At 38.4% G+C, this 23,996-nt stretch overlaps 1 protein-coding gene across 1 annotated transcript in view; it reads left to right on the forward strand.

The window, feature by feature from the left end:
• The window catches only part of MBD2 (methyl-CpG binding domain protein 2), a 42,471-nt gene extending 19,306 nt beyond the window's left edge, over positions 1-23,165 (forward strand). The window contains exons 3-7 of the mRNA XM_069775041.1: positions 866-1,003; positions 11,297-11,387; positions 12,131-12,308; positions 20,378-20,518; positions 22,692-23,165. Coding sequence (XP_069631142.1) covers positions 866-1,003; positions 11,297-11,387; positions 12,131-12,308; positions 20,378-20,507 — 537 coding nt within the window. The 3' untranslated portion in view covers positions 20,508-20,518; positions 22,692-23,165. The remainder of the gene's footprint in view (positions 1-865; positions 1,004-11,296; positions 11,388-12,130; positions 12,309-20,377; positions 20,519-22,691) is intronic.
• Positions 23,166-23,996: the final 831 nt, after the last annotated feature.

The following is a 23,996-nucleotide window of genomic DNA, read 5'->3' on the forward strand; positions in this document are numbered from 1 at the left end:
GAAATGCGATTACAAACAAAAAGCTGTAAGGTGCTGTTCTGTTGGCACAGCACTTCAAACTGGCAGTCTGCTTTTGGATAGAGAGACAGATTTAGAAAAGCTGGAGCGGTGTGCAGGTGATGATCTATCTTTTTCTTTCCTCATCAGTCTTGGGGCTTATGGGAGAATTCTATTCCCCCACCCCAAATATTTCTGGGGTTGATGCTACGGAGAGGGGTTCAGGCAGTAGTAACTCCAAGGGCCTAAGGGTTTGATGTGTGACGATATTATTGGTAAAGTTATATCTGATGCCTGGGAATCATCAGTTCACAAACCCGATAAAAACCAGCTTTGTCAAAAGACTTGCTAAAGTTGATATAGTTTTAGTTTCTTTCCAGAATAAATTGCTGCACTTAATTAAGGATTTTTTGATGTAGGAATTGCTTAGGAAATTTGTGACCAAAGTTATGCAGGAATTTGCTGTCCTTTAAGACTTGGAACTCTATAAACTGTTTGCTACAAACATATTTTTATGAAGCTTTGGAGATTTCATTTTGACATCTGATCGTGAAGCTGTCTCTTTTCAGAACGTAAGTCACTTGTACAATTAACATACATATTTTAACAAAAGAAAAGATGGACTTTCAAGCAGTTTGATTCTTCCCGAGCAGATGAAAATGTGTGAAACCAGTTAATTGTTACTTTTTTTTTTTCTTTGAAATGGATGACTGCAAAGGTTAGTTAAGTACAGCATTTAAGGGAAATCTTTACTGCAAAAAAGCCTCCTTCTTTTGCACATCAGTAGAAGAGGGTGAATCCAACCTTAATTTGTGTACTTTTTATGTATAATTTTTGTTAATTCACTTTTTTTTTCTTTTTTTAACAGGGAAAACCAGACTTAAATACAACTTTACCCATCAGACAAACTGCATCAATTTTCAAACAACCAGTCACCAAAGTTACCAATCATCCTAGTAACAAAGTACGATCTGATCCACAGCGAGTGACGGAGCAGCCACGACAGGTAAGAATTAATCTGTTTCCATTATTACTGCTCAGAAAGTTGAACAAGCTGAAAACGTACTTGTTTTCAGCTGTGCTTCAATTTCAGATGAGAATTCCTATCTTGAACGTTACTTACAGAAATCTGTATAATACATATAATTTTTTAAAAAATACAGAAATAAGTCAGTTCATATGGAAATTAATATTTCATAATCCAGAACTTCATTCATATTTGATTACCACATTCCTCTTGAAATTCAGATATATGCTATACTGTCGCAATTGGACATCACATGTACAGCTTCTTAATAGAAGTTCCTATGAAATACATGGTTCTCATCAAGAAGTAATATCTCTCTTTTATGTAGAGGAACTTTGTGCAAAATCAATAAAAAATTGTATTTTAAATCCCTCTTTTTCACTCTACTACTACTATAAATACAAACCACAGTAACATAAACTCATCTTACACAAGTTCTCCTTTAGCTGCTTTTCTTTCTATCAATGACAGATCGCCTGTTTGCACAGTGCTTTTTTGTTGTTTTTTTTTTATGGGGAAGAGGGACCTGAGAAGAAATGGGAATCTAGTTAATGAATGAATGATTGGCTAGATAACGTAGTGTATATTGGATTGAGGTATTGTTTTTAAGTCTGAGTTGTATTTTTTGAGTCGTAGCATTACTACCATCAAATTGAAACAGCTTATTCTATCTTGGGAGTGCAGGGATGAGAAGAAAATACAGAGGCATGTTCAAATTTTTGTACACTCATATGTCGCTAACTTTTAACAACATTTCCTTTGAAACTCAAGCTGTCTCTAATATTGCACTTTCAAACATCTTGAATGCTGTTCTTGTAAGAAATAACATAAGGAATTTAGACTCTGCATCCTCTAAATTCAGGTGAGAAAGAAAATGAAGAAATATCGAGCCATATTGGATCATCTTGTTGAGATGTCTTTTAGCAAGATTTGAAGGCCTCAGCTAACCTCACTGTTGGTCCCATGAAGTTCAACAGGGGCCGTGTAAGTGTATCACATTCAGATCTAAAAGATGCATAATTGCATGTGTCTATTGATTCTCTTCAGATTCTTTGGGTTTTTCTTTTGAACTACTACACTTTGTGTGTCAGGAATTTCCTTTTGGTCATGTTTGCTGAACCAGTTATTATCACCAAAGCATATGAAAGTTACGGCACCTTTGTGGCAAGAGAAATGGATGTCTGGTGATTCATATCTTGATGGATTCCAAATCCTTTCATGCTTGCCTATTTCCTCCCTGTTTTCTTTCTTCCAGAATCTTTTCTTCAAATACAGTGTGACTGAAATCTTTGGGAATGCATCCCTTGTCTTTTGAGAATGGCTATCCAGTGAAGATTTGCAGAATAGGCTATATTCAAACCCACCCAAGTTAAATCTTTGCCTCCTTAAGATAGGTTCTAATGGATTAAGCTATAGCAAGATCTTCATGAAATCATCATCTGCTGATCACTGTGTCAGCATTCTTTTTCAATCATATGCCTTTCTTCTTGCTTGCAACAGTGTATCTTTGGAAGAGGACACTTAAATACTATTCTTATTCTGTATTGCCATACTTCATTTGGAAGAAATGCTAGCTCTGTTCGCATTGGATGCAGAATAGTTAATCTTTAGCAAAGCCAGTCTTGGTGTGTCTTACTCTTGCTTTTCTCCAAGCTAGAATGCTGCCTTGAGCTGTTTTCTAGTTTATCATTGTTCTGAGTAGTGATGATTGACATAGGTGGGAGACTTGGGGAAAGAAGAGAACAGATTGTTTCAGTTGTTTTTACATAAAATTTGAGTTTTCAGTGAAATTTTCATTTAAAAATCTGGTACAAAGCAATTTAATGTAGGTAGTACATTACATTACATTGTCAGTTACTGAAGAATCTTAAGCAAATTGACAGCTTTCATAAACAATTTCCAGTGACCTGGTTTCCTTGCACATAGATTTCCATCATACAATTATCAGTATTTCTTTGGTGTTAGTAACCAAAAGTATGGAGGAACTCCGGTCATTGGTCATGTGTACACCCTTCATGTATGCATACATAAATGCACACACGTGCACATCTTGTTTGAACATAGCATGCAGTTCATTCTGATGTTTTACTCACTAGCTGGAGCATAGCTATTAATAGATATGATCTTTGCTTGGTTTTCAAAAAGCAATGATTCTTTTCTTGATGTGATCTGTTGAGATAAAGTAGAGAAGCCAGGGTGAGGACTGAAGTTGCTGAAAAACCTTTTTCTTAATAAAGCCTGCACCATGTGGAGCACCTGTTACTTGAGATACAATTGTTGGACAGATGCAGCCTTGCAAATGTATTTGAATTCTCTTCCCCTCCAGATAAAGCCTATATTTCCCTTACATAAATAATCCCTACATGTGTCACTGTCTTCTCCTTCTCTCCTACTCAGGTGTGCAAGCTTTCCTGTACATAGACTGTAAATATGTCAGTGTTGGATATTCAAGTGAATGCTGAAACACTAACTATATTGCCTATTTGTATATAAAGCTTACTCAGTTACCACTTCCAGTGTTGTTCCTCCCTGTTTCTTCAATCGTTGGCCCAAATCCCTTAAGGGATTCTTGCTTCTGTAGTTCTAGATAGCCATCTCTGAAAGCTTTATCCGCTTAGATCTATTGTGTCTCCCTTTTCAAAAGACAGTCTAACCAGAATTCCCTGAAAATTCTCTTTGGCCTGCCTTCTTATGTAGAGGTAAAAATAAATGAGTACTATAGTTCCTTTGGCAGTCGGTAGGTTTTTTCATGACCTGAGAGTGAGAAGACATGCTTATTGGTGTTGGCAGGGAGGATATTTGGCAGCAGCTCTTCTTTAAGCAGTAAACCCTGTGGTAGTTCTTGGAAAGATAAACTAATAACAGCTTGCCTACGATCTTCATATAGGTAAAACTGTCAATTAGAGCAACTGCTGGTTCCACGTATTCAGCATGCTAGTTCATTGCAGACAAGAAGTGTCACGAGGTTGTCAGCCTTTTTCAAGCAACAGCTCTGCAAGACAGCATCTTAAAGCTTTCAAAGCCATTCTTAAAGTTTTTATAGATTACTGAGTATCAGAGTGGAGAACTTTACCCAAGAAAAAATGGAAATGTTCTGGAGAATCCTGGAAGTAGTAGTGTCAGAACTTGAGCTGTGCGTATGTGCATGCATGCTCTGAAGGGTCTTCTGGTACTCACTAGACCTCTCCTCTTAACTATCAGTCTTCTTCCTCGATGTGGCTTTTGTTAAAACACCAGTACCAATCAATCCATGGAGATTTCTCGATTCTTCATATCTATTCAAATGATAGGTGTATCTGTAAGTTCCTAAATAGCAAATCTAAGCCTCAATTGCAGCTTTCTTCAAAGTGCTTTAATGTCTCTTTTTGAAGTATCAACCCGCTCAAAATATTTTGACTCTCCATAAGCTTACTTAAGATAGGTTTTCTTACTATTTCTGTGACTTTGGGTTTTTTTCCCCTCACAGAGTCCGCTGATAAACAAATGTAAGAAAAGGAATCCTGAAAGATTGCTAGTGGGCCCTGCAAGGAAAGAAAAAAAAAACCAACCAACAAACCCCCTTGTTTTAGCCTCCTCTTCACTGTTAGACTTAGTAAGTTTTGATAAGATATGATACTTTCTTGATGATTTTAAGGGTAATGGTTTGGATTTTGAAAAGTCAGATTAGCATTGCTGAAGTTGGAAATGGAATTAATGATGAATCAAAAAATCATGCAACTATATCTGTCATCTTCCTCTCAGGTGATATTGAGTACTGTCTTAAAGTCACATAATTTTCTCCCGCCTTCCTATTTAGCAAAAAGGCCATTAGACGTAGCAGTACATCAGGGCCCATTAATGCTCCACTTGTGCATCTGGATTTGAGTATTCCTCAATGAGGAAACTGAATGTGAAGCAGAGGAAGTCCTGTAACTATCTTAAACTATTATAGGCAGTAGATCTTTCATGTAATCACTTAAACTTGAGTTACTTGCCTGTCAAGTGTTCCGTACCTAACGGGATCAAATGGAATGGTGCTGCAGATAAACTTCCTTCTTACGGATCACTGCCCTTTGTACCTACACTCACTTGGTGCCTCCAAAAGGTCCAGGCCTGTGTCCTGAGTAGAGCACTTATCCTATTCTTCGTGTGTTAGAGCTCCTTGGTTCACACTGTTCCGTGCTTATTGACCTTTTTCAGTGTAAATACAAAACTCACTCATTTACCCCTGTCCCCCAAATGTATGGTGCCTGAGGCATTGCTTTGAGAGAGCTTTGACTCCTGAGGACCCACTGATCACTAGTTAGTTCTCTTGTATGCTGTTGATTGTGGTGGTAGGGATATTTGAAACCATACCCATAAAACTGATGTTTATGTAAGTGGTAATCAGAACACTGAATTTGCAAAGCATTGACCTCAGTATCTTCCTTATACATTTGGCTAAAAACATTCCATGAACATACCTCAAATGTTTAAAAGAAGGCCATCCTTCTCTTCAGAGCTCATTTTGAGAAAATCAGGTAGTCAGTTAGTATTATGTGATCTGATTCCTCTAGTTCTGTGGAAGACAGCTACCTTCAAAAACCACTTTAGGATAAATCTGAGGGTATTTACTTTTTAAAAACACCCTAGGATAGACCTGATGTATTTACTTATCATCTATCTGTAGGCCAGAAGTACTCTTCAAAATTGATTTGAGAGTCTCTTTTATACTTACTGTCATATATATTTGCAGTGGATTGTATTGTAATGGATTATTGAATAGGATTATATATGACAAATTAAACCTGACCGTAGTCATTTTTTGGCATAAGATATATATATATGCAGTCTAAAAAGCTGAATTTATGAGAAAAATTGCAGGATGTCATTTTATGTATGTCTTCATGTGAAGAGTTCTTAACAAGAAAGAGGTATTTAGCTCTTAGCACTTCGTATTTTGTCAAATAGATGTGATGTTATTTCCTGTGAATCAACTTAAGGGATTGGAATCTAAAATTAGATAGAGTTGGAAAACTTAAGCTTCTTGGTTAATATCTATTAGAATTATCAAAAAGAGGGATGGAAGGAACCCAGTGAGATTGTTAAGTTTCATCTCCCTCTCCCAGGCAACTAAAGGAACACTGAAATTTTGATTGGCAGTTATGGATGCAGCAGAACTGAGCAACTCAGCAACTGGATATAAAAGAGGAAAGGAATTTTCCAGTTTTCTGGAGAAATCTCATTCCTTTTAAATTCTTCCATGGAGACTTTGAAAAGACCTCTCTTTAATCATATTTCCTCATTTAACTGCCTGCAATGTCAATCACTTGAGCAGTTTCCCAAATGATAACTGGCATTCTGGTCTGTCTTAGCCTTTAAAACACCTTTTAAAACATAACAAAATTGCAGGCTGTCTGTGTCTGCAGTACAGTATAGATATGTTGACTGTATTTTGTGTAGACATGACTAACTTTTAATCAGCTCGCATACCAGCTTATAATGCATCTGCAAGCAGTGTGGAAATAAATCTGGTTCCAGAGAGCTGGGAAGATGCCAAGGCAGCTCCCTGGAGTTGTGGCTGTGCTGTAAAACTTGCTATGTCCATCATACTTTGAATTAGATGGTAGCTTTTTCTGACTACTGCTGCGAGTTAAGAGCAGATGCTGTAGCTGTCTAAATGGAAGAAACCACCTCAATAAACAAATCTCTGAACTCACCAACACCAGAATCAATGTCGTTTCTTCTGTGTTTCCAGTCAAGTACATCATTCTGTTGACATCTACAGTATTTTCAATACCTGTAAATCATAAATAGCAGATGAAATTTGAGGTTCATGATTGATTGATATAGGTATATATCAGTCACCCTCCAAGAATGTTTGAATGTTAAGAATGTTAAGTTGCTTTTCTTTTAAAAAGAATAGAATTGGAATGGATTCCTTTCCAGCAAAAATTTCCTGTAGGCTTCCATTGCTTGAGCAACTGTAAATAGACTTATTTATCTAAGGAAAAGGAGCAGCTCATAATATGTTTGTATTTGGTGGTTCTTGCAATAGGGAGGATAATCTATCATTTCTTTGTTGTCTGAATGAGAAATAATAATTGCTTAGGAGATTGTGTTTTTACGGAGATTACGGGTTAGATTATAGTTTACCATTAGTCACAAATAGCTTTTCTTGGACAAGAAACAATTATGGAGGAAGCAATATTTTATAATTCTCCAAACAGAATTTCAGAAGCACAGCTTAGTACAGCTCTGCCATTATGGAGTTTCAGAACAACAAGGAAGTGAAAATTCTGCTCCGCCCTGGGGACCTTGGCATTGCATTCCTATGTTGTCTCCTCTGTCACAGGAAGAAAACGGGGTTGCCCTTAGGGTAGTAAGTTTGAGTGATAAGGGATACATTTCTTGCTCGGCAGATTATTGCATAAGAGGTCACTTTTGGCATAATGCATATTGATTAATTTCCTAGGAAATGGAGCACTTAGCTGCTGGGTCTTTCTGAATCTAGAACACTCAAACATCGGTAAATGAAGGACCTGGGTTTTAGGCTCTTTTCAGTGTGTGTTCCCTAACTGCTACTTCAGGCAAAACTGAAGTAGAGCCATTTTTTATCCTCCAACAGGATGAATACCCATAACTGACTATGAATCCTCAGAATGGTTATTCATTTTGCATTAGTAATGAAATGTCACATCATAACAATGATGAATCTTGAAATCCCATTCTTCTCTCATTCCTTCCTATCCTGGTCCCATCAGGATTCTCATTACTGAATAACAGGGTCTCGTGTTTGCTAATGCTTCTTTCCTGGAGGCAGGAATCTTGCTTTTCTGGCTGTACTGGTGAATTCTCAGCAGGAGGAAGGAAGATTGGACCACGTCAGCCTGCCCTGTGCTTCAGGGATTATGGTACTCTCCAGGGTACGCAAGCTGAGAAAAGCCCAGAGTCTAGATAGCTCACTCCATTTCATAGGAAAATCTCTAATTGTGAGAAGATTTAAGGTTATTATGCAGAAGGTGGCCTCTGTTGCTGGCAGTCATTTATTGAATTTGAGTGGCTGTATCTGCAGATGCTTGCACTGGGGGGGTGGGGGCTGTTGCTTGTTTTATGAAGTCCAGATGGCTTTGGGCAGGAGACAAATGCCAAGAGGGCAGTCTGCCTAGGCCACGCTCTATGGATGCTGATGCCTAACTGTTAAACTAGATGGGATTTTTATGAATTGCTCCTGATTTAGTTGCCTATTTCTCTGCTTAGCGGGGCACAAAGCCTGTGAACCTGAGCTTTATTTTCTCTTTTTCTATTCCGTGTCTCACTAATGATGAGATAAATAATGTAAGCTATTTTTAGGGCTGTAACCTCGAAGGCGGATATTTTGCGCATCGAGAGTTGCATGATCTTTTTCAGCTACTTGAATGCGTCCTTCTGTTGCTGTGGAATGGTTACATCTTCATCATGTAAGTGAAGTAACAGAAAAGCTTTTTCTGAATTTGTATTAGCAGCTTCCTTCCCTCTCTCTCTGTCCCTTAATACCTATTCCTGGTGAAGCTGCTAGGGACGTACTTGTCCAGGTCTGGTCCAGCTCAGAATCTTCAGTAAGATCCAGGAAAGATGCAGAGGTTCAGAGGGGACTCGTAAGAACCCATAAAGGGTTGGGGAACAAAATTCATAATAAAAATCTAGGAATGTGATTAATTTCTGAGCAAAAAATTAATAAGAGTGACTTGTGCAGTCTCAGTGGAGATCCGGAGAGCTGAAAATTTGGAGCACAATCATTGTTTGCAAATAATTATATAGAATAGTGCTGGAAGCTTTGCGCTAGGAATATGCTTTGCTTCAGTCTTGTTTTAACAGGTGTGTCTAAGTGTCAAGTGCTTTTTTCTACTGATGTTGACCTTGAAGTCATCTGAGGTGTTGATAGTTGTATAGACTTTTCCCTGCATTCACAATCAGTGCTTAAAGAGCTGGGTGACTACTGGTGTTGGAAGCTCCACCCAGTCGATACTGCACTACTCTTTCCAAGTCTTCTAAGCTTTCATTTGTGTTAGTTGTCCTTCTTCAAGCAACTCTCTCTCCCACACAGGCATTTGCATTCCTATACGCCCTCCGTTCTCCCAGTTCCTCGTTCCCTCTGTGATGTGTGCTGGGTTGATTTGAGTAGGGAACTGAGAATCGAACCCCAGTAATGTTTGATTGTATTTAGTGATGTATTTGTTGCTGTAGACCAATTAATTTTATCCTAAATAAAGAGATGCTGTTCCTATGTTTACGTGTAGCATATAAAAACATAGCTTAGATTTGGAGCTGGTGGGCTTTTTGTTTAAAAGTTGATGAAATGGAGAGGGAAAGGGGAACAAAGGGTGAATTCTTTTAATGGTCGAAAACATGAATAAGCTTTGTAGAGACTTTTATCAAGATGGGAAGCTAACCCAGTGATAAAATACTGAATTGATAGAATTTTATTTTGACTTTATTTATCTGAATCCTAATATTCCTTTGAGTTTGGCTAGTGAGTTGCTGGTTTCACCTTTTTAACGAAGGATTTCTTCAGCGTTCTAGACAGCTTTAAGGCACTGCCACTTCATCCATGGAGCTGTAAGGACTGCTGCAAGACATCTAGAGTGCTTTCTTTGGGTGCGGGCTTAGCAATAGTGGTAAACAGCAGGACTGAATGACTGGAGGTACTAAATATTTAACATTTAACAAGATAAAAGAGGTGCCTTGATACTCAACTAGCAGCGTAGCTCAAACCTGGGTTGCAATGTTGAAAATTAATACTAATTACGAGTGAGAAGTCTGTTTACAGGAAGCATTTGAAGTTTTAAGTGGCTGTAGTAAAATGAGACACAAGTGGCAACAGGTATTTTCAAAAACCTGTCAAATCATGGAGATGTCAAGAACGTGTGAAGTGTAGTCAGAGTTTGCAAAAAAGTTGAAGAGTTACTTAGGTGATACTGTGTGAGTTTTCTAAGCCACTTAGATCTAAACTTGGTTACAAATGTGTCCTGTTGTCAAGAGAAGAGTGCTTAAATAAGTGGATCTCTGTAAAATGACATAGTAATCTCTCAGACAGCACAAGTATCATTCAACCTACGATTTATAAAACTGTACAGACATGTTGTGAAGAGTATTGCATTTTTCTTAGCATAACGGCATGTTTTATTTTCAGTCAGTAGTATACTCTTAATGCTAAGGTAGATGTTCTTTGTTGCTTTTTTCTTTGCCTTTAGTACCTCGTAACTCAGAAACTTTCTTTTCTGAATAAGAATCACTGATGTACAGTGCTTCAGTTATGATGTTGTGTCACTAGCAATATAGGTTCCACAGGAGATAAAAGAGAATGCTCTAGTTGTTTCACTTCCAGTTTTAGAGCAGAATGTGACATTCAAAAGCCCTATCTTAAACTGAGGCTTTTGCGTACCCAGCTGCAATGAAGAATTTCCTAGGAATGAGAGTAACTGCTTCTCTAGTTTTTTGTCTCAGATTTTTAAGGCATGAAAAGAAATAGATTCCCCCCCGCCATATCCTGCAGAAAAATCAAACTATTTCAGAATGCCCTTTCCACAAGAAATTGCTATGTTCTTGCTTACCTCTTTATTAAGATTATTTGTTAAAAGTAGCTTCCCATGGAATGGAAATCAACATTTTAACTACCTTTCATCACTATCTTGCTAAATGGAAAAGGCCCATTTTAAAGAATAGGTGTGGCTAATCTCCAGCCCGGAACTTCCGGGTGAATATTCAGACCAGTAAGACAGGAATGAGTAGGGAAATCTGTATCATTAAACAAAAATCTGTCAGGTCAAAAAATTGGTTTCTGTGAGAAATGGAAACATGTTCCCAGCTAATAAACAAAGCAATAGAAAGTAAAATCAATGTGAATTTAGTCCATGTATCCTCCTAAAAGTGGAGAGATTTGATTCTATTTCCAGATAAGTCAAGAGATCTGTACAGCATTGGAAAGGGCAGTGTCACCAACCTAGCATAGGTCTGAAGTGGCATAGCTGCTGATTAGCATTAGTGTTGGTGCAGCTGTACTGCTCCAACATGCAGAGCTGTCTCCAGTGTCTCAACACGCACTACATAATTCCACACAAATACGTTTCTGATGACTAAAACTCCATCAGCAGATAGGATATTATCTTTTTGGTAGCTTACGTGACTGCTAGGTTGGTTGTTTTGTAAGCTGCTAGGCACTGTCTGTCTTTTATTGTTCTGATGCTGTTTTGATCATGAATGCTGTTTATTTCCATGAGCTGATTTAGGGTTTTTTATTATTTCTAATGAGCAATCTTGTTTTCTCTTTTTCAGCTTTTCTGGGAGAAGAGGCTACAAGGCCTCAGTGCATCGGATGTCAGTGAACAAATCATAAAATCCATGGAGCTACCTAAAGGTCTTCAAGGTATTGTGTTCACTTACTGCAGTTGCTTCAGATCTACAAAGCTGTTGTGCTTAAAAAGGACAGAGTTTTTGATGCTCTTAACAAGTTTTCAGTTTACAGTCAGATTAAGTAAACTTCAAATTGTAAATGTACTTGCTTACAAAATACCTGTCTCCAAAACTATGTTTATTTTTAGTTCGTTTATGTAGTTAATAAAACCCCACACTTCAGAACTGCATTCTTATTGGTGAAAGTTGATCTAAAATATGTTCAAGTCATAGTTCAAAATTAATAATTTGTTCCACTGCTTGGGAGATTTTCTTGGGAATTTGAGTATTGTAAAAATCTCCAGTGTTTGTTTTCCAGAATTAATTTAATACTGTGTAGTGTTAAAGCAAAGACTGTGCTGTTGTGAATTAATACCATGAAGCTGCAAAAAACCTGTTTCAATATGTGACTGGTAAATTTATGGTATGATCATCTTGATTAAAAAATTGATGATACTGTAATTGTTAGTGTAAGCAAAAAACCTAGCCAATTTTAGAAATGAGATGCCTTTTGAAATGCTAACTTAAACTTAAATGAGAACTGTGCTATTACAAAGCCATTTTAAGAACTTGCATTTAACTGTTGAGCTTATACAATCATGTACCCTGTGGTAGTTATCTCATGAGTGTACATAGCCTTACAAACTGAGAAGAGCTCTGCCACTGGAAGTTACATATGAAACGTGAATGGTAACTATTCAGTTGTCTTTGTTTCAGGAGTTGGCCCAGGTAACAATGACGATACCCTGTTGTCAGCTGTTGCTAGTGCTTTGCACACCAGTTCTGCACCTATCACGGGACAGCTCTCTGCAGCTGTTGAGAAGAACCCAGCCGTCTGGCTTAATACATCTCAACCCCTCTGCAAAGCTTTCATAGTCACAGATGATGACATTAGGTAAGTTTCATAAAGTCTTCAGTAAAACGAAAAGCATGTTCAATTAAAGTAGATCTCTTCCTGGCTCAGTGCAGTCCTGGAGATAAAGGAACAGAAGTGTGAACATTTTTCTTGTACCTGTTGATAAGTTCAGTAACTGGAAAAAATGAAAACCTGTTTTTTTTTCTTTGTGGTCAAAATAGTAATAGAAAAAATTCACTAAGGTATGAGTCATAATTCACATTTTCTTTACCGAGAGAGTGTCCTAAACATTAAGCTATAGTCATGATCAATAATGGCTTTCTTCCTTCCCATTTCTGGTTTGGTCAAGTTAATTTGTTGATCTCAGTTAAAAAGTAAGTAATTTCAACAAAGGAGAATAAGAATATTCCCCTACAGCATATAGCTTTGCAGCTAATACACTCCCTTAAAGTGAGAGATTGCGATATGATATGAAGAGCATAGATAGAGCTATTCACATATGGGCAAAGATTTTGTTTTTTAATAGCAGCACTGTTAACTTTCTTTTCCAAGAAAGACTCATCCTTTTTTGGGTACTAAAAGCAGGGGCTTCAGCACTGAATTGCAAGGTTAGGACTGAGTGAAGAGAGAGATTTCTTGTTACATTGACTAATTGCCAGAGTGTGGCTAGACACGGGACACAATCTGGCATCCGTTTTTTTTTTTTAGTATCACATAGCATGAATCAACTCATGGGATGGACACTGCCTTCAGTATCACATTTTTAGTTAAATTCCAGGTTGCATAGGGAATCTGAAGACCAAACTTGGATTTTGCTACTTAGTGGAATTCACTCGGCACCAAGGTCCACTACTGTTGCATTCTTTTCTAAGCCCTAGATGGCTAGCTGAAGCTTCTGCAGAGCTAATGTTAAGGTATAAAATTATCTGATTCCCAGTCCTTTGCTTAGGGATTTACTTCGCTTTATTTTCTTAAACATCAACTTGAGATACTTTCAGAAGGTAAACTTTTCTTGCTTTGCTACAGAATATTACAGGGCAGGATGAGAAACTTTCTTAGCGTGCTTGACTACGTTTATTATTCTTTGGAAACAAAATTCCTTTTTTGTCTTAGCAGTCATTCAGTTGTTTTTACAAAGCAGATTCTGAATTTGATGTCAGACAGTACTGGCAACTCAGGAAGGACACAGATTCTGAACTGGAGCAGCTCAGCCTCTATGAATATGCTGCCAGTTTGGTGTCTCTTCTGGTTCATGTCTTCATAGGTAGCTCACTACAAAAGGATTAAATATTCTTAGAAGTTACCTTTTCATGTTGTTTGTGAGAAGCTGGCTTTCATTTTAAGACCCTCCAGAAAACACATTGCGTGAAGAAGTAATATCAGAATATGGCATCTGTTACCACTAAGGAAAGCGGTACAATTGCTTTCTGAACTTATATAATGATAAGGAAAAGTTTGCAATTGGGGATGTCTGGTCAGTTGCCACCATATATTCTTTTTTACTATAAATTATTCAGGGAAAATCATAGCAGTTGTTTACATCTAATAAAATAGCTGTCAGCTTGACTCATGTTTAACTTGAAGTAATACTGATCATGTAATAATGGTAAATCTCTTGCATAATCAGAGCAAAATGCAAAATTTCCTCTTTTGGTTCAGCACCTTCCCTGGGAAAATGTTAAATAACCTCCTGTAAATGCTTGGTTAGGAAACAACTGTGCTTCCTTATCGCCAGGGTCAAGCACCTTTTTTTTTTTCAGTTGTGGGATATACCTTCTGAATAGTTCTGGGCTTCTTAATGCTAGTCCTGTGAAAGGTAAGTACATAAAATGAGTATGGTGTGGTTCCCAGTAGTCTTTACATCCAAATCTTAGCCTCCTGAGGCAGGCTTTTAGAATTCCCTGTTAACTGTCTTCTCCCATACTGAGTCTTTGAGATCATTTATCTTGAGACTGTGAGATCATTTATCTTGAGACTGCTACTTTGCACCTTCTTTTTGTAGCTTCTTTCCTGACCAGCATCTACTTACGTTCTTTGCAACGGCCCTGCTGAGTTGCCTCCATTTCCATGAAATGCTAAGACTGACAACCTTTGTGTCGCTGCTAGATAAATGCCCTAACCAGTTTCTCTCTTTTGGGATGAACTGGGGAATGGTATCTTTTGAAAATAACAAATAGGTGGATTGTTTTTTCTAGTTGTGCTTAGATGGATGAAGTTTTGCAATATATTAAACTAATTTTTGACTCACAGCAGTGTTCTGCTTCGTAGTCCAGCCTGTCATTCTTTTCAAATGTCTCTCTCTTTAGTGGGATTTTCTAAAGCTTATAGTTTTCAGGGGATTTCTTTTCCTAAAGCATGTAAGTTGTTTCTGAAAATCCCACCTCTCAGTTTTCAACAGCCCTTTCTCTTGCTCAGTCTAGGTTCTTTGCTGAGCGCTTACCATCACCCAGTAGGTTTTGTTCCTGAGCTTTCTCGGGTATTTTGACAATTGCTTTTTTCAAATAGCGTGGTGGTAATGGGACTTCTGCTTTTTCTTATGGGTAGCCATAACCTGCTAAATTTACCAAAGCATAAAAATGAATGTAATATGTCTCGCTATGTCATGCTCTGCACAGTCGTGGGTAAGAAAAAGTACCTGTTAATCTGTCCAAAAGCTAAGCTGTATTTACCATGAGACAAGAATGGAGAGTAATTAAAGTTTAATGATCTCTAAGTTTACTTGGCATGGGTTTAAGAATGTTGGAATCTTAAGCTATATGAAACTTGATCCAAGCTAGTCAGCTGTAGCTTAGTCCCTCACAATATTCCTCAATACCCTGTACAAATCTTACTTTCAGTATGACAGACCAAAGCCACAAGAACTGTAATGTGCCAAAGGAAGAAAATGAAAGATTGAGAATGTTTCCACAGTCTGAGCTCTCCTCAGGAATAAGAAAATTGTAAGGTAAAATGATGTGTGTTCCAGGGAGGCAAAACCCTAAATAATCATATCAATATTGGCTATGAGATAAACTTTCTGACCCCAGATCTAAAGACGAGTTTAATACAGAGTATGTCAGGAAAGCACAGTAATTAGGCATCTGAGAATTTCTGTAATTACCGTTTAGAGTATGCTGTCTCAACAGTGGTTAATTTCTGCTGAGAGGGGAGGAGAAGATGGGAAAGATCTCTTGGAAGTGATGTGTTGGAGAGGTGTATGTATGGGGGGGAATTGCAGATGCCCCTAAACCTGAGTTTGATAGAATACAGCAAATACAGTCAACATACTAGTAATTAATTCTTTCAGCAGTGCATCTCAGATCTGGTTAGTGGAAGACTTCTGGAATCCCTGCTGCTGAGAAGCTGTAGAGCATGTTTTTCATAAAAACAGAGTAAATGTTACTGTAAGCACTTACGGTGATGGCTCTCAATTAGAGTGTCTCCAAAAAATACTGTATTTGAATGTGCTGCAAGATCAGGGGAAAAGGGTTATTACCTCCCTCCTGATAGGTAGGAGGTGGAACTGGTGTTCAGACAAGGACAAGTTGGTTCTGTGGCTTTTTTCCCATCTAACCTGACATCCATCCTAAATGTAAAGATACCTTTGTGTTTCTGCTGCAGCTAAATGCTATTACTAGAGCTATATGCAATTTTTTTATTTCAATGACAGAGTAGATATTACAGTGCCAGCACATAAGGAACTGAATCAAATGGAGCCTCAATAGATGTAGCAATATAGAAAAAATAGAGGAAGAAATCAGAGGGGAGGTTGGCACAGTATCATAGTTTACTTGCATAACAGTAGCGTGGAATCACACATGCCTTTAAAGCATGCGTGCTTCACTTAGTTGTGTGGGCTGAGAAGAGTGCAAGTAGTAAGGACAAATAAAATCGTGCTAAGCACTAAGGAAATCATCTGAATGCAGAGCTATACACAATCCTGTTGTATAAAGCAGTTCTCCACTGAACATAAGGTCAGAATTGGAATTAGGGGCTTGTGGATTTCTGTGTTAGGAGTAATGCGTCTTTAATTTTAGCTTGTTTTTGAAGGCAGTAGTACTTAAACTAAAGGATGAGGACTGTGTCTTGCTGGGAGAAAGGCTGAAAAGAGCATGTAGCCAGGGAGCTGCTTATAAGCGAGTGATGCAGCTGGGGAGGTGAGAAGGATCAGTGCAGGCTGCTGTTGTGTGGGATGCTGCCGGGGAGCTGTAGAGCTGAAGGGCTGAGGGCCAGTAGCGAAGAGCGGGCACTTGTGGGCAGCACGCTTGCCTTCCCTGGCAGCACTGCTAACCCTGTTGACATAATGGACTAAGGTAGTTTTACTTAATACTGCTGTGATAAACTAGCATAAGAAGTAAAATGAATCAAATTGAATGGAGACACTCCAAGTCCTAGAGCTTTGCTTAGTGTTAAAGATGAGCACTTCTTGTTAGTAGTGTTTTCTTGTTGTTTGTCCTTAAACATTTGCTCTTCGTAGTTCATGTGCTTTGAAAGTCATATTACTTGTATAAAAAGAGCTGTGTTTTTAATACTTAAAAACTGTGCTAGAACACCAAACTTTTCAGGACTGAGAGTGCTGTGAATTATTTTTTGGTTGTTGCTCCCTCAGAGATCAGCTGGCTGGCTGAAAATTTGGAAATGAGATAACTGGGGAAGGCTGTGTCTTCACATGAGTTTGAGAAGCAAGACCTGGGAGTAACCTCTGGAGAAGGCCAGATACACTGTAAATAGGGAACCTGGGCCCTTAATAACAGAAGCTAGTCCGAGATACAGAAAACTGGCTGTCAATTCTGTGTATTGTGAGAGTTAAATACTACAGTTATATGTCTGAGATGATAGGAAGTGGCTTGTTAAAAATCAGGATAACGATTCCAAAATCTAGGCCAGGCTGAGCTTATGCTTCAGCATATATTTTTCAAAACTTCATCAACATAGTTAAGTACATTTAAAAGAAGACCTCAAATAAAGGAGCCTTAATGAGGTGGTAAATCTTATGATTATTTTGTGCCCAACTCCTCAAAGTTGATATATCAAGATACTTGCTGGCCTTTATGTTAGATTCCATCTCTGGACAGCAGACTCACTGAAGAGTAAAGCAGGGAAGGACCTTGTAGCACCAAGAAAGAAAGGATGTTCCAGCTTAACTTCTTGTGTGCTTTCTGGCAAGTACATTCTCTGATACACATTGATGTTATAAAATATTCACAGCCTAGAACGGGCCTCCTTTTTCTCCCAGCTCAGCTGTTCATGGCTTAATTCAGGTTACAAAGTGGTCAAGGTTGTCTAAATGCCCTGAGACTTTTCTGACAAAGTGAGGATTGATATTTCCCATATGTCCACTGAATATGTGATAGTTCAGGGCTTTTCCAGGATATGCACTTAAAATGCCCAGTGACTAGAACCATGATGAAGGAACATTTACATTTAATTCCTGAGCCGTTCTTTGTAAGAGTGGGGATGTTTCCTTACTGTGTTTTAGTTCATTGGAATTTTCTTTGCGCTCTAAAAGGAAGCTTTATAAAGATATTTCAGCAGCTTTCTTCTCTCTGATTTGGTCATTCAGTCACTTTTTAAAACATGCTGTCAGTAAGTGTTCATATTTATCATCATAGCCTAAATTAGCCTTGAGTATGGGCTAATTCACTGGGAATCTAGTGAAGGGATCTGCTGGTGTGTCCTGGTTTCGGCTGGGATGGAGTTAATTGTCTTCCTAGTAGCTGGTACAGCGCTGTGTTTTGGGTTCAGTATGAGAAGAATGTTGATAACACACCGATGTTTTCAGTTGTCGCTGAGTAGTGTTTATACCAAGTCAAGGATTTTTCAGCTTCTCATGCCCAGCCAGCAGGAAGGCTGGAGGGGCACAACAAGTTGGGAGGTACCATGGCACCATGCCCAGTATATAAACCGGGGGGAGTGGGGCTGGGGGGATCGCCGCTTGGGGACTAACAGGGCATCGGTTGGTGGGTGATGAGCAATTGCATTGTGCATCACTTGTATATTCCAATCCTTTTATTATTATTATTGTCATTTTCTTAGTGTTATCATTATTATTATTAGTTTCTTCTGTTCTATTGAGCTGTTCTTATCTCAACCCACGAGTTTTTTGGTTTTTTTTTCTGATTCCCCCATCCCACTGGGTGGGGGGGCAGTGAGTGGGCAGCTGCATGGTGCTTAGCTGCTGGCTGGGGTTAAACCACGAGATGGTGTAGATGGCTATTGACTGTAATCTGAAGCCTGTTTCAGTGGAGTTTGTAGGCTGTGGATTGTGGAAAGATCCTAATGTCTTAAAGTCAAAATTCGAAAGCCAAAAAGGGGAAAAGTGAAATATGCTCCAACTATTTATTTTCCATAATCTTTGACCAGTTCACAGTGTATTCCAACAGTGAGATGGTGGCAACTTTTTATTACTGATTTTTTTAAAAATTGTATTTCAGCTTTTGTGTGCTCTTGGGATCAATGTCATTCAACTAACAAATACCTAATTTGTTACTCTAACTTTTATTTCTCCTTTGTCACAGGTTCTGCAAAAGATAAGGCATCTTTGGTTTTGTTCCGTTCTATGCCCCAGGGTTTGAAAGATCACTCTCTAGGCATTGAAAGTTAACACCTCTGGGACAGTAAGCTGTGTATTGGAAGATAGAAAACAAGGGTAGAAAACAGCTGGAAGATAGAAAACAAGTTCTGTATGGAACTGCTAGCTTGTTCTTTTTTTTTTTTTGTCCTTTTGCTATCTCTGTAAGCAGACAGCCCCCTCTGAAGTACTTAGGGAGTGCTGGTAGTGGTTGCAGCCGTAGAACTGAGTAGCCTTAGAGGCTGGTGCTCTTCAGAGGCTTCTGACTTCTGTGGAGCATGTTGGATACCACTCCTGCTCTTTTAAGATTTGATGTTCTTTATATCTGTCCTGCCATCCTAAATAGCCAAAGGGAGTTTGTGGCACTAACGAATGTTTTCCTGTGTCTGCTTCTGATGAGTTCTGGCCATTTTTAAGTGTATATTTTGTTGAAAGATTTTCTTTTTTGGAAAACATAGCTTGATAGAACAAGTGGATTTTCATGTAAAAAACCCCTGGGTCTGATGCAAAATTTGTGTTCTCTTGGGAAAACTTCAAAAGAGGACTTCTTGTTTTCTGTTAACATTTGAAAGCTAAGTATTACCTTCCAAACTAAATATTGAATCAAAATATCTTAAATTTATATTGATATCAAGGCAGTATTTTTGAATTAATTTTCCCCAGGGAAACAAGCCTTTGTTTCAGCAGAAGTTGCTGCCATTTTAAATGCATCATTGCTTAGTAGATAAGACTGAATAGATAGGTAGGAGTAATTAAATAAATAAATGGAAATGGTGAAGCTCCTTGAGGTTCTTCCCCTGCACACGCATTGTGTGGGACTTGGGAGTGGTTCTTTGAGCACCTAGGAACCTACTCAGTGCCCCACCATCCTGTAGAGGTGCTCCTGGTGTACACACCCTTACACTGGGAAAGAGGGAGATTGCCTCAGATCTCCTTTATAATGCTCATGATGGGAATCTCCTGCTACAATTTTCGGTGATCCACTCTAATATGTCTCTGCCAAAAAATAAAAAAAACCCTACAGTCTGACAAAGATAGTCCAGTGGGATACTGCTCCATTAACTTTCTGTTTGGCCTTTTCAAGTATCTGATCTGAGAGTGGAAGATCATATGTCACATTCAATCCTTCTGTCTCTGTATGAGGGAAAGTAAACCATGCATGCTAAAACAGAGAGGTTTCTGGCTCAGAGTGCTCTCAGTTTTAGAGCCAAGCACTACCTGTGTGCCTGTGTATGTGCGAAGGTAATAGAACTAGTCTAGTAAGTGTTTAGAGAGGTGGTCGATGCCCCAAGCCTATCAGTGTTTAAGAGACATTTGGACAATGCCCTTAATAATATGCTTTAACCTCTAGTAAGCCCTGGAGGGGTCAGGCAGTTGGACTAGATAATCATTGCAGGTCCCTTCCAACTGGAACTATTCTATCATATTCTGTTCTAAGTTAAAATGAGAGTTGAGAAACCAGTCCTGAGTCATTGTTTATGCAGTTGTTATGCTCCCAGCCTACTAGTATACTTGAAGGATTAACATTTCTGCCCCTTCTTCCCTTCTCTCCCTTCAGAAAACAAGAAGAGCGGGTGCAACAAGTGCGCAAAAAACTGGAGGAAGCACTAATGGCAGACATTTTATCACGAGCGGCTGATACAACAAAAGATATAGATGTAGAAATGGATAATGGAGATGAAGCATAAAAAGAAATCAGGTGAGTCAGATCTCCTGGAGGCACACTCTGAGATTTACCTCTTGGCTGCTGGCAATCACTCAGCAGTCATTCGGTGGACAGTAGTATATCACACACAAGCAGTCCTGCTTTCACGCTGCACGTATGTTAGCTGACATGCCCTGTATCAGCAGAACACTAGGGTGATTTTGCATATGTAGATATGAACATCCTCACATCAAATGCTACACAGATCACCAGGGAGGAAAAAACAGTGGTTTTGAGCTTTTACAGCAAAGACACAGTCTCTAGAAACCATTGCAGGTATATTTTCTGGCACTTAATAAATACTTCATGTCAGACTGGGATAAAGCAAGCGAAGTAACTGGCCTTTTTCTGTTCTTCAAAATTTAATTTAGTAGAATTACATAAGAAGCTTCTGAAACTTTTCTATTTATTTTTAAATGGATAATACCTCTACAAATTAATTTTCCAAGGCATCTTCTTGTATCTTACACCTGTTTACAGTACTGATCTGTGGATTTGCCAAACAGTTACTTAAAAAAAAATTTTTTTTTAATCACCTGCAAAAGAATGGTAATTCATTCTCTTGTTTCCATCGAGCTGGCAGTGCTCATTTATGAAAGTGCACAGCTTTGAGATATGAGCTTTTCATAAGGAGTTAGCTGAAGTTTTAACAACTAAGAATTCTGTCTGAAGATGGTTGTGTAATTTTAAAGGAATTAATTTCTGGTTTTTTTGTTCTGGAGTTACTACACACAAGGGGCAAGAATGTATGGATTTCCTATTTGACAGTTACAAAGGAATTAACTTTTATACAACTATGAATACTATGTTTAGGTAACTTGTAGACATAGGATGGGAGTTTCCAGGCTGTGACCTGCTTTAGCAAGGCTGCTAAACCTTCAAACTGGTTTTCAACCCATAGCATAGAGTGGTTAATTCCATGGTGCTCTGGCTCCCCCCTATATGAAGAATATAAGCCTGGTGCAGCCAACAACCAGATGTTATTTTTGCACTCGTATCTGGACTGCGCACTAGGTCACCTCTTCAGATAGAAGGGTGTGTTGCTTGTGTAAATTCTTACAATTAGAAACAAAATGTATTCATAATGTACCCACCAGCCCCTGAATACTCATGTTTCTAATGCACAGTCATTTTTATTATTTACAGTGTCAGTGCAACATAAAGGGAAATTTGATCTTTAAGTTGTGGACAAGAGCTATTTGCCAGTGTTGTTTACTGGCCACTTAACAGGCCAATAATCTTGGATGTTTTCCAGGCTACTGGAATATTTTAATGACTTCAAGTTACAGCTATTTACTATTAAACTTTTAATCCCTGAGTATTTCTGCTATAAAAGTCTAATTATGGGTAACTTTAAAGGAAGTCAAGAAAGAACATTGTTTTAAAATGTGAAACTTCAAACCTTTGCCATTTTAGAATCAAATTGTCATTTTGAATTTTTTAATTTAGCATAAAATAATTATTTTGTAATGGATTCATAAATCTATTTGTAGAAGTGGTTATTTTTGCACTGGTACTGTAGTTCTCTGCAGAAATCAGTTGGATCAGTAGACCGTGAGTTTCATCAACTTGTGAACTGATTACCTATTTACATGTACATAACCAATGTACATGTAAATGTACATGTGTTGGCTGTGTTCTGTAAAACTGCTTTTTTTGCCCTAGTGGCTTTAATTACAGACTTGAAAAAGATTTTTGAGTAAGTGGATTAGGTAACGTGAAGTAGCTTGCAAGAGGCAATGTTTTTTTCCTTTATACAGACTAATGCTCCAGTGTGATGTTTTTATATTAAGAAACTTCTCGTGTACACATTATGCTGTATTTAAAAAACAAGAATTCAGAAAGTGATTTAAGGCCATAATGAAGAGCTACAGAAGCCTTGGTAGTGTGCCAGGAGGGTGTGTGGTGAAAGAGGCTGGATGTTAAAAGCATGTTATGTATGCGGGTTGTGCTTAATGAAGAAGTAAATAGGCATCTGTGGGACTCTTAACAACTGAGTAGCTACTTATATTGTATTAATTTTTTGTTACCCACTTATGAACTATTTATGGTGTGCTCTTAATATTGAACTGAAACACAGCTGCAACTGCTCCAACAAAGTCATTCTAATTGATGCAACCATCAGCCTTTACTTTTCCAAAAGGGGTTACTTCTATCTCTTTTACAGGTACTTTTAACTGACTTATCCCAGGAGGAACTTCCTATAAGACAGAGGCACTTTCTCCTTCGGTCTTTCGTTACAAGAAGAAATGGACCCATGCACATTTATATAGCTTTCTAATAGCATTAAAACCAATGCCTTTTCTAGACTCCTATTTTTGATGTATATATCTTATTTGAAAAGCAACTTTATTTTGTGTCCTATGACTTAAAGTCCTTTTTTAAGTATCAAACGTTACCCTTAATCTAAAGCTGAGCTTTTGATGCCAGGTTGCAAACCTACTGGAATTATATTGCCTGTACTAAATATTTGTTTTTCCTGTGGTTTTTAGTAAGAATGGATCAGGAGAACAGAATGATTTCCCAATTAAAGATTATTGTGACTCTGTATATAAACAGATTTTTATACCTATGGGTGAAAAAACCTGTACATTCTTCCGTCATCACTGTAAAGATAAATAAATGATTATATTCCAAGCAATTGAAAGCTTGTTGTGTTGTGGATAGAGTAAGCAAAGAACGTCGCTGCTCATATTTCAGTGTTCCCTTGGCCAGGTACTGGAGGGGCTGGGGAAGGCGTATATCAACAAGTACTGTCTTTGCCCAGAGCACTGCCTCAGGAAATCTGTCTGAACTCAGGAGCAGTTGTGGATTTTTGAGCCGAGGTGAAGTACAATTGCATATTTCCTCTGAGAAAGAAGACTGCTAAAAATAAGTAGCCAGCATGACTTTACAGAGTTCTGCTTTGAGGTCAAAGTGAGACCATAAAGAAAGTGTCTGCAGTGCAGAATGCAGCAGGTGCCAAAACTTGGGCTTGTTTCTGTCTATCTAGACAAAGCAGTTAGGACATCAGAATGGCCTACGGCACCGCACCGCTAAGATTTCTGTGAACTGAGTTGGGTCTTGCACAGTTAATCAGAAAATTCAGAAATAATCAAAAAACTGAGCACGTTTGCTTAACTTCCCTGGAGATTTAAAGACTAAATTGCCTGGCAGGTCGGAATAGTTCCAAGGTTAGCAGAACGTCTGTTTCTCCATGACTAGTAACGTATCGTACTGCTCTGCAGCCCACGGTGGGGGAGCTTTTCCATTGCCTCTGGAGTCTTTCTTCTGTCTACACAATACTGGTCACAAGAGGGAAAGCAGAGAGACAGGTGATCTTACTGCAGGTTTCCTGGGATGGCTGCGGGCTGGGAATCAAGACAATTTGTCATTTTTCTGAAGGAGCTTCCTTTAGTTTATAATTGGGCAGAATAAAAGAGAGTAATGGATCTGGTCTTTTCCAGCCTGGTCTCAGAGTGGGTGGCAATCA

This window comes from Haliaeetus albicilla, chromosome W, assembly GCF_947461875.1.
Source record: "Haliaeetus albicilla chromosome W, bHalAlb1.1, whole genome shotgun sequence".
Taxonomy (NCBI): Eukaryota; Metazoa; Chordata; class Aves; order Accipitriformes; family Accipitridae; genus Haliaeetus; species Haliaeetus albicilla.